Source organism: Myotis davidii, unplaced genomic scaffold (assembly GCF_000327345.1).
Source record: "Myotis davidii unplaced genomic scaffold, ASM32734v1 scaffold674, whole genome shotgun sequence".
Taxonomy (NCBI): domain Eukaryota; kingdom Metazoa; phylum Chordata; class Mammalia; order Chiroptera; family Vespertilionidae; genus Myotis; species Myotis davidii.
The window spans coordinates 1,309,498-1,321,357 of NW_006286674.1; the positions used below are offsets into that span (position 1 = coordinate 1,309,498).

The 11,860-nt window shown below is 37.8% G+C and overlaps 1 protein-coding gene across 1 annotated transcript in view; it reads left to right on the forward strand.

Annotated features, from left to right (window-relative positions):
* BRDT (bromodomain, testis-specific) overlaps positions 1-11,860 on the forward strand; it is a 37,581-nt gene extending 25,721 nt beyond the window's left edge. Inside the window, exons 14-18 of the mRNA XM_015560338.1 lie at positions 478-649; positions 6,913-7,010; positions 7,684-7,889; positions 8,616-8,790; positions 11,551-11,860. Of these exons, the coding sequence (XP_015415824.1) occupies positions 478-649; positions 6,913-7,010; positions 7,684-7,889; positions 8,616-8,790; positions 11,551-11,619 (720 nt within the window). The 3' untranslated portion in view covers positions 11,620-11,860. The remainder of the gene's footprint in view (positions 1-477; positions 650-6,912; positions 7,011-7,683; positions 7,890-8,615; positions 8,791-11,550) is intronic.

The window sequence follows — 11,860 nt, forward strand, 5'->3', positions numbered from 1 at the left end:
AAGGTCCCTGCCACCACCACAGTGTGGCACTTGAATGCACCAGGGTGGCCACGCAGGTCCTGGCCCACAGCACAGAGCAGAAGGGACGGGAGCATGTCCAGCCAGTGGTGGATGCCCTGGATTGTCTGTTCTCTTTTCTGTTTAACTGTGTGAGGTGGGCTATTCCCTGTAGCTTTTCATAACATCTGTCCTCATTCTTTTTTTAAAAAATATATTTTATTGATTTGAGGAAAGGAGAGAGATAGAGATAGAGAGTAAGAAACATCGATCAGCTGCCTCCTGCACATCCCCCACTGGGGAAGTGCGCGCAACCCAGGTACATGCCCTTGACCGGAATCGAACCCGGGACCTTTCAGTCCGCAGGCCGACGCTCTATCCACTGAGCCAAACCGGTTTCGGCTGTTTCTATATTCTTAGTTATATTTTGTGTGTGGTTAAAACCCTGAAAGGTAATTTTATTTAACTTTGTCTTAACAGATACAATCTTCTATGCAAGATACAACCTCCAGTACTATTGCCCTTTTTCATCAGACTATACATTCAAGTAGAACCGCACCAGATCACCACCAGTTAGCAATTAATCATCAAGAATTAGAACATAAACCGAGTGTGAAAAACATTTCACCTTTACAAATCCTGCCTCCCTCAGGTAAGAAATTAGCAAGTAAATGACTGCAGATGAGAAACTGACTTCTAAATCTGTATATGAAAATGCTAAGGTCACCCTACCCGTGGCCGGCAAACTGCCGCTCGCGAGCCACATGCGGCTCTTTTGGCCTCTTGTGTGTGGCTCTTCCTAAGCCTTAGGAGTACCCTAATTAAGTTAATAGCAATATACCTACCTATATAGTTTAAGTTTAAAAAATTTGGCTCTCAAAAGAAATTTCAATCGTTGTACTGTTGCTATTTGGCTCTGTTGACTAATGAGTTTGCCGACCACTGCTAGCCTGTTTGACTCAGTGAATAGAGCGTCAGCCTGTGGACTGAAGGGTCCCAGGTTCAATTTGGTCAAAGTCATATGCCTGGGTTGTGGGCTCGATCCCCAGTAGGGGACATGCATGAGGCAACTGAACAATGATTCTCATCATTGATGTTTCTAGCTCTCCCTCTCCCTTCCTATCTGAAATCAATAAAAATATATATTTTAAAAAATTGCTAAGGTCATCTTGATTGCTATGCATCTGAGATACTGAAAATCATAGCTAGTACATTTCAGGTTAGAAATAATCACTGAAACACAGTGTTAGAAATTATCTGCTTCATACCCAAAGGCACTCTTTACATTTTTTTATATATATATTTTATTGGGGTTTTTTTTTACAGAGAGGAAGAGAGAGGGATAGAGAATTAGAAACATTGATGAGAGAGAAACATCGATCAGCTGCCTCCTACACATCCCCTGCCAGGGATGTGCCCACAACCAAGGTACATGCCCTTGACCGGAATTGAACCTGGGACCCTTGGGTCCGCAGGCTGATGCTCTATCCACTGAGCCAAACCAGTCAGGGCGGCACTCTACATTTGAATGAAAAATTATATGTATACTTCACATGCTACTTACTTTCATATACATTATATACACTGGCATGTTTGCTATATAAAAAAACCCATCACTGCCAGAGCCCATACTACCAAGTTCTGAGCAGACTTAGGAGATATTGCTTTTCATTTCCATAATGCCCATGCCTACATGGGTTGGAAAGGTAAGATTGAATGAGGAAAAGATATTTAGAAATTTCATAGAAAGAAATGGAATTATATAAATAGTTTACAGCTAAGGCAACTTGGGCTAGAAATAATTGCCTAATGATGGTTTGTATTTAATACAAACGTCTTCTAAATTAGCTAACTTTATATGGTTAGATTCATTTGACTTCATAAATGCCTTATAGGTTGTCAGAAATGGAGGCATTGCCAGTCTCAGAATTGTTCTCCTAGGGATGTGTGGCACAAAGGATATTCTTTGATAGTGATGAGCACAGTCTAGGCAGTAACCCCTTGAGACTAATGTTTCCGGGGCAAGACTAGAGCAGGTGTGGATATTCCTTATGCATGGCTCCTTCCCTTAGGCTGCTCCTGGGTTTCCACTTGGCCTTCCAAAGCAGAAGAAATTTCTAAGCTGTTTTTGTGCAGCATAGATTAGGAGGAAACAGTGAAGTTTGATACACCTTTATTGCTTCCAGTAAAAGCTCCCCACTATTCTGTAGAGATCAAGAGGGAAAATATCTAAGGCAACACTGTAGGGCATCCCACGAAAAAGAAAACAAAAGATCCAGAGTGTAAAATATTTATTATTTTCTGAAAAAAGATTTTCAAGATACTCAGGAGAATTACTGAAGGTGTAGTGGTTCTAGGTCATGATCGTCTTGAATACCAGTGCTAGATGTGAGTCTCTTTATTTTGTAAAAACAAAACAAACAAACAAATAGGGAGGAAAGATACCTGTGACTTTGACACTAAGGTGTTTTTCTAAGACTGAAAGTTGTTTTGTTTTGAGTTTTTAGTCAGGGATTTGAACATGTTTAAAGGCTGGTCAGAAGGGAAAAGTTGCTGTTTTCATTATAGTAAGTTAATAGAAGAATGATAGGGATAGCCTTGAAGAAGAATAAATAGAATGAAAAACAATTAGAAAGTCAAGATGGTGATTTTTTTTTAAATCCTATCTATGAAAAAGTAGGTTTTATGTATCTAATTCTTCAATTGGAATCTATTATTGTATTACTTCAATTTCTGTTTACATGGTGATTATAACATGATCTGTAAGGGAAAGTTTGGGTGATGTTAGAGTGGCTGGCTGGCTGTTCTGCTACACTTACTCATTTTTCAGAAGCAACATGGATTTCATTTGTCAACTGTAGGTGGCACTATGTTCAAGAGAAACTGTAAATATATAAAAGCTATAGAATATAGAGAGAATTTTACTTTTCTGGAGTTTAATCTCGATAGAAAAAAATTGGGATTACACCTCTAATTTAAACAATGAAAGTAAGAAAAACATTACAAAAGTTTTCCTACTTAAAAAGAAAAACACATGACAAATTAGAGTAAGCAAAATATTTTTTAAATTGAATTTTCAATGTCATCAGCTTTTTAAAAAACAAAACAAAAAAAACCTCTGCCATTATCTCTACATGAACTGAAAGATGTCTAATTTTTTTCCTTAAAATAAGTTGACATTTTTAGTCATAAAGAATTACTACCTTATCCTTATAACTTAACCTTTCCCAGCTTACAAACCTCTCAATTTTATTAAGAATTTTTTAAAAAAATATATTTTAGTGATATTTTACAGAAAGGAAGGGAGAGGGCGAGTTAGAAAAACTGATCAGCTGCCTCCTGCACACTCCCCACCGGGGATGTGCCCGCAACCAAGGTACATGCCCTTGACCAGAATCAAACCCGGGACCCTTGAGTCCGCAGGCTGACGCTCTATCCACTGAGCCAAACCGGTTAGGGCTTAAGAATTTTTTAAAAACCAAAACTTATGCTGTCATTAGTGTGGATTTGCATGGCAAATGTTAAGGTACATCAAAGAGTTTGCCATCTAGTAGCAAAGCAAACAACTGGAATATAAACTAAAAAAAAAAAAAATTATGCCCTAAAAGAATAAAAAATGAAATTTAAGGAGGTGGTAAGGCAGAATAACCTGATCTCTTTGGTAGATATGTATTTTACAGGATAAACAAATATCATTTGAGCTGGATACTGGAGAAAAAGTAAGATTTGTCTATGTATATCTAGGATTGGAAGGCATTTTGTATGGTGGAAACAGCATGAATGAAGTGTATTTAGGAAGCCAGTCATTAAATGTGGTTAAAGCTTTGACTGGATAAACAGAAATGCAAGGAAATAAATTTGGAAATGTAAACCTGGTTCAGATAATAAAGAACCTTGATATCTAAAGACTTTGGACATGATGGCAATGGTGTAGTCAGTGGGTAGCCAATGAAAGTTTTTTTTAGCAAAAGGGTGTGCTTCAAGGTAATTAATATGCCAATATTATGTAGATCAGTTGGAGGAATGGGGCATAGAGACCAAAGGAGAGCAGCTGGGCTATTGCTTTAACTGTTGATAATAATCTGAGTTATATCCTTAAGCCTCTTATCATTTTACTTTACTGCAGGGCTTTTTAGCCATGTTCCAAAGTATAGGCTTCATAAGCTAGTGATCCCCTGCCATAGCAGTAGGCTTGAAGCCGACTTCCTTTTGCTCAAGTGTGCAATGATCTGTACATCCTTCCTGAATGATCATCTTGGTGTCTATGACTTCTAGTCTCATTTTTACGACTCAAGCATCCAAGTCCTGGGTATCCTATATAATAAAGAGGGAATATGCAAATTGACCATCACTCCATCACAAAGATGGTGGCGCCCACAGTGGAGACAGGGTTTCCATGACACAAGATAGCTACACCCACAGCAGAGGCCAAGTTCCTGTAACAATCCTTAACAAGCAATCACCAGGGACCTGAGGCTGCATCACCCCCACACACCCACCCCTGTGGGGCTTGACAGGGAAACTCAGGCCATGACCCCCGCCCAGTGGGGCTTGATAGGGGACATCAGGCCATGCCCCCTGCCTGGCAGGGCTTGATGGGGGACCTGAGGCTGCGACCCCGCACGGCAGGACTTGATAAGGATGGGACCGGCCAAATCTAGATCTAGCCCAATGGGGTTGGGGCCAGCCGGGCCTGGGTCTTGCACAATTTCAAGGCGCATGTGGGTGGGCGGGGACCTGACTCTGGGTCTCGTGGTGCACCCCAGACTCTGAAAGGAGGAAGATTTTCATATACATTTTACTAATTTTCTTTCATCTCTGACACTTCTATTATGAAGGGCAAATAGCAATATTAAAGTACTTCCTCTAATTAACGTGCACAAATTTCGTGCCTCAGGCCACTAGTATTTATATAACTCTACTGAACAACTACCCTTAAACATAGCATAAACATGTCAAACAGCATTTCAAAACTAAATTTCACCTTTTTAACCTCCACATTTAAATCTTTCCTCTTTAATTATTGATAAGGGCATTGCCACCACTTACTCCGAGTTAGCAAACTGAGAGTCATTTGAAATTTACTTGACATATATACTCTTTATACCTCTTAAATAATATTTGGCCCCAAGCAGAGAAGGGATATAGTTCTGTACTTAAAGCTTTCCTCCCTGCCAGAACCGGTTTGGCTCAGTGGATAGAGCATCGGCCTGTGGACTCAAGGGTCCTGGGTTCAATTCCGGTCAAGGGCATGTACCTTGGTTGCAGGCACATCCCCAGTGGGGGGTGTGCAGGAGGCAGCTGATCGATGTTTCTGGATCTCTATCCCTCTCCCTTCCTCTCTGTAAAAAATCAATAAAATATATTTAATTTTAAAAAAAAGCTTTCCTCCCTGTTTTTCCATTCATTGTCGACCTGAGAAAGCGTAGGTACATTGGGCCATCCAATATAATAAAAGGCTAATATGCAAATCGACCAAACTGCAAATGACTGGTCACTATGACGCGCACTGACCACAGGGAGCAGGCGCTCAATGTAGGAGCTGCCCCCTGGTGGTCAGTGTGTTCCCACAGGGGGAGTGCTGCTCAGTCATAAGCTGGGCTCCCAGCTGGCAAGTGCAGCAGCAGTGGCAGGAGCTTCTCCCGCCTCTCAGCAGCACTAAGGATGTCCGAGTGACAGCTTAGGCCTGCTTCTCCCATCAGTCGGACATCCCCCAAGGGCTACCAGACTGCAAGAGGGTGCAGGCTGGGCTGAGGGACACACACACACGCGCGCGCGCGCGCACGAGTGCACAAATTTCGTGCACCAGGCCTCTAGTATAGGAATATACACTTTTAATTTTGTTCATTCATACATCTATTGATAGTGTTTTGTTTCACCCTCCTATGCTCACTTCCTATCCCTTAATGTTCCTCTCTTCTTCAAGCCTCAACTTCAACTAGTGTGATTTAGCCAGAGGATCAGTCAAGGGATTGATGGGTAGTAGAGCTTAAATGTAAATTCTTACATATGCAAGTGGCCAGAAATTTGTGAACTTGAGTTGGTGAACAAAGGTGATACAGTTTTCATTTGTCCCCCCTGTCCTTTTGTCACTTGTTAGGACCTGTAGACTATAACTAGAGAGAATTGAAACAGAAGTGACCCAATTAAGTTTCATGAATCAAGATGCTCTTGGTCAGAAATGACAAAAAACTCAGCTCAAACTGGGGTAAACAATAAGTATTTTTGTTACCATACAAAACCAGTAGTTCACATTATAGGTCAGTTGTTTAGGCATGGCTTAACAAAGGTGCAAGCTCTTTCTGCATTTGTCTTCATCCACCATAAATGGCATATTTGTAGGAAAGCTTAATAATTAACAGGATTGCATAGTTCTCTTCATCTTGAACCAAACCAACCTTTTGCTATTCCCATCCTCTCACTAGCTACTATAGGTGTCTGGTGTCTTATTTCTTCCATTCTTTGAGTTTTCTTTGTTCTCAACTTGGCCACCAGAATGCACCTTTCCCTAGAAACCCTACATTGGCTTATGCCTTCTCTTTCTTAAATGATCCATGTGGGTAGGATTACCATGATTGGTTTGTTCTAATGGAGCTGAGGTCAACCTATACACTGGAGGACTGCTGTAGTTTTGGGACAGATAAAATAGATTTTGGTGGGTGAACCACAATGTCAGATTTATTTTATGCTGACCAAAAAAAAAGGGAGGGGGGAGGGGACAGAAATAGAGGTGGTAAATTTCAAGTGAAAAATGTTTATTTTACAGTATAATGAGTCCCAGGAAAGTTGAGAAGCATCAAAAAATTAGTCATTTTGTTTTCATAGTTTCTGAACCAGAGAGGGGGAAAAAGACAAATTCTGGACAAGTAAGATGAACTGTCTTGACTATACTATTTTTAAAATGTGTGCCTCTAGGTGGTTCTGAAAATCACTTGCATGGCCTAACTGTGATGCATCAGTCTGGTGATGACACAATGGTGGTCGAGTCTGAATGTCAAGCTTCTGTGCAGAAGGTAAGAATAATGTTATTTTTTTTCTCACAATATTAAAGGGATTTAAATTTTAATATGGTAATGGTCCTAATTAACTTGAATGAGATTTTTGATCTCTAAACCTAATTTTTGCCTATTAAAAAAAAAAGTTACTTGTGAGCAACAACCTTTCCCCACCCTTAGTTCTTATGATTGTATTTATTTGTAAATTCTATAATGCTAATATTTTCCAGGTATCCTGAATTTTTGCTGTTTTTTTAAATCCTCACCCAAGGACATACTTGAGAAACATCAATTGGTTGCCTTCTTCCCCATGTACCCCAACCTGTGCCATTCTTATGGTATCATCTGACTTCGTCTCTTATCATGTGTATACTTGCTTTATTTTCCCTATAGGATGATAAATATTATTACAGTGACTGGTTTATTTATTGCTACATTTTTTGTGGATTGTCATACCCTTAGTACATGTTTTACACAGTACATTGAAATCCTTGTCATGCATGTTATTTTAATTTGGTCTTAGATGAATAATTGAATTTACCTTATCTGTTTTTATATCTTTTCTGGCTGTAGTAACCTTTTATAAAATTGCATTAAACCTTTATCTATTACCATATCAAAAAGCATTGTTTTCCTTCCAAAATTTGGATGATATCTGTAGACATAGACTGAATCAGATATTTTTTTTTAGGATATAAAAATCAAGAATGCTGACTCTTGGAAAAGTTTAGGCAAACCGGTTAAAACTTCAGGTGTATGGAAATCCTCAGATGAGCTCTTCAACCAGTTTAGAAAAGCAGCAATAGAGAAGGAAATAGAAGCTCGAACACAGGAACTAATACGGAAACATCTGGAACAGAATACAAAGGAACCCAAAGTATTTCAAGAAAATCAAAGGTCTATAATTTACTGGATTAAAGGAGGCCTTGAGAGATTTAGAATATATATTTAAAATATATTAAATTTCTGTTCTATTATGTGACTATGATTTACCTATTTTTAGTAGAACATAGAGGAAAATTATAATTGCAAGAGAGTAAATTTATTTTTTTATTAATAAGTAGTAGTTTGCTTTGAAAAGTATAGAAGTAATCAAGTTATTCATTGAGTTGCTAAAGACACTAATATTTCTAAATGATAAGTATATCATAATTTAACAGAAATGTCTTAGTAGTATTTCCAGTCTGTGTGTAAGAAGATAGTAGTATACCTTTGTCACAGTTTTCAAGACCCGTCACTCTTAGACACCAAAAAAACCCCATCTTTTGTTTGTTTGTTTTTTGTTGTTGTTGTTAATCCTCACCTGAGGATATTTTTTCCATTGATTTTAAGAGAGTGGAATGGAGGGGAAGAGACAGAGAGAAACATCAATGCGAGAAAGACACATAGATTGGTTGCTCCCACACGTGCCCCAACTGGGCCAGGGATGGAAGATCAGTTGCAGGCCGATAATCTAACATTGAGCAAGACTGGCTAGGGCTCAAAAATAAATCTTTAAAATAATGTTATGATATATGAAGAGGGGTTTCTAGAACATTGCTTTATATTTGTAATTTAATAGCATAACTTTATAATAACTTTCAAGGAATTTGAAACCTACTTGAGTTCTACTATTCCTTTCAGGCACCCTGGCTCCACTCTAGAATCCTTTTCAAATAAGATGCCAAACAAGTGCCTTGGAGACAAGCAAAAAGAACATCAGCAGTCATTGGAAGCTCAAGAGAACATTAGACTTGGGCTTCTCAAAGACCGTAATTTAGCAAGGGAGAGAGAGCAAGAGCGGAGGAGGAGAGAAGCAGTAAGTGAATTTTAGTTTACTAGATCTAACTAACAAAGCAAAGATTTAACAGAGCAGTGTCTTCTCATGTTCAAACATGTATTTGAGGTAGTTTTTTAATGACAGTGTTACCTCTTTAGAGAGGATCAGGTTCTGGAGCTACTACAATATGTGGGTTCAAATACTGATTATGCCATTTGCTAGACTTTTGGGTCTGGGCTAGCTATTTAACCTCTCTGTGCCTCAAACTCCTTATCTATAAAGAAGAAGAATAATGCCTATTGTGAAGATGAAATGAATTTATATGTATTGAGCATGTAGGACAATATTTAGCACATAGGTAAAGTGATTTATCACTTACTTAGTAGTCTTGTTACACATGATGGGTCTACTTTAAAGTAGTGTGGACTTAAAGAACTTTCTAAAATGATAGAAATGTTATTTATCTATTAAATATAATAGTGACCTGCCACATATGTGACTAATAAATTTTACTTAATTTTAATGAATTTAAACAGCAAAGTTTGATATTTTCTGGGTTTTTTTATGGTTTTTAGGAGCTCTTTATTAAAATTTCATTAGTACTTTACTAGAAGTCTTCCTTTAGTGACCTAGGAATTTTCCTGTTCATACTCACAAGGGCCTGATTTCAGTCACCCATAAGTGATTTCACATCAACCTACTTACCACTTAACAATCCAACTAGGTAACCTGATATAATTTCTAATATCCTACACAATTTCCTGGAGCTGGAATAAACCTGGAACCCACCAAAACTTGACTAATAAAGCCACATCTAACAGCTTGATAACTGTCACTCTTGGCAACCTGAACTCTTATGTTGCTAGTTAACAGATCCATACTCTAAAAACCTGCAATGACTTGAACCCTAGCAAAGCTCATCGCATGCCAGTTTCTTTGGCCAAGTTTTTTTTCTTAATTTTGAATGGTTGAAGTGTATATAAGAAAGGAATATCCAGATTATGGCGTCAGCTGCAGAGAGTTTTCGTGCACCAGATTCGCATAGGAGTGGGGTCCCTCAGCCTGGCCTGGCCCTCTTGCAATCTGGACCCCTTGGAGGATGTCGGATAGCGGTTTTGGCCCCATCCCTGCAGGCCTGATCCAGACAGGAGGGAGCCTGATCCTGTGCATTGAGCGTCTATCTCCTGATGGTCAGTGCACATCATAGTGACCAGTCGACCGGTCATTCTGTCATTTGGTCACTTAGGCTTTTATATATAGAGATTAGAGTGTTCATATTTAAATCATGGTATCTGTTAACTGGTGTAGAGAATAACTAGTTCCGTATCAATTATTCCACAAGTGAAGATTTTTTTAGTCAGGATGGAAGAGAATCTGAAATAAAGTGTCTTTAAATAAAAACAAGTTTCATTACAATATTCTTGGAATTTTGCAGTCTGTTTGGATAGTTATAGGAGTATCACATGATATTTCGACTAGGACAATGTATCCAGCTCTCATATTGGAGGATTAAAATAGCACTTTGAGGGACCATCTGGATCTGGGCAGATATTTGGCATCCTAAGAGCTGGCATTAAGAAAGTCTGGTTTAAGATGTAAGAAATTATCATGCCCTAGCCAGTTTGGCTCAGTGGATAGAGCATCGGCCTGCAGACTGAAGGGTCCCAGGTTCGATTCTGGCCAAGGGCACATGCCCAGGTTGTAGTCTTAATCCCCAGGGGGCGTGCAGGAGGCAGCCCATCAATGATTCTCAAAAAGGAGGCAGCTGATCAATGATTCTCTCTCATCATTGATGTTTCTATCTCTCTCTCCTTCTCCCTTCCTCTCTGAAATCAATAAAAGAAATATATTTTTAAAAAAAAGAAATTATCATTTTGTCTCTAAGGCATATTTAAAATTTTTGTAGTTCATAAGAGTCATACCTAACTCTTTAATATCCTTTTGGTAGATAAGTAATAATTCCAAATCTTTTCCCAGATAGCCAATGAAAACATTGATCCCCATCTAGGAAGTCAACCAATTAGTTGCAAATTAATGCTTTTACCTATCACTCAGCTGTTGCAGTTTACTGATTAAAAAACAAACAAACAAAAAACTTGTTTTGAGCTTTCACAGTTGGTATCATTTCAGAGGTCAGAGAATATCTAACCTGAATCACAGGGGTATTTAGAGGCGGCTTCAAAATGTAAATGTTTCCTTTGTCTTAATTAGCCTTTTCTTTACTTTAGCTTATTTTTAATGGATCCTTAGCATTTAATAAACATTGTACTGGGTGTTACAACTGCAGTCTGGTTTGATCTTCATAAATATCTACATATAAAATAAATTTGCTTAAATAATTTGCTTAAGGTTACATAGTTATTAAGTGGCAGAATCAAAGAAAATTCATAGCTGTAGCATATAGTAGTTCTCTTGCATATGTAAGATATTGGTTCATTCAGAAAATAATTTGATGTGCCTGTGCCCAGCACTATATTGGTTACAGAGATACATGAAATAATGTAATCTCAGTTCATGTTCTTATTAATACCCATTCTGTCAACACTGAGAATTTTCTCTTGGATAAAAAGATTAAGCTTGTTCTTAGTGTTCTTGTAAGTTTTAATTATTTATTGCAAAAACAATATTTTAACAAAAATTATACAGTATATATTCAGAAATAAATTACATGCAAAATCATTATGTTAAATAAGTTGGATTCATATTGTGTGATCTGTTCCAAATGATGCATAATCATGTTTCTATAGATGTAATAAAGTCATGTTTTTAAGTAACATTTAAATTTTCTCTTTTTTATAGATGGCTGGTACCATTGATATGACTCTTCAACGTGACATTATGACAATGTTTGAAAACAACTTTGATTAAAACTCAGTTTTTGAATTAACCATCAACTTAAAATGAATGATATAGAAGATTAAGATGCATATGGCAAAATTATTGCTTTCAGACATCAAAACTAATATTAATGTTGTATTTTGACTGCTCTAAAATGATTAAACAATTTTCACTACATTTCTTGATAGGTATATGTTCATTTTTTAATGACATTACAGGAACTTTTATAATATTGGATCCCTAAAAATTGAGTAAATTCCCAGATGTTATT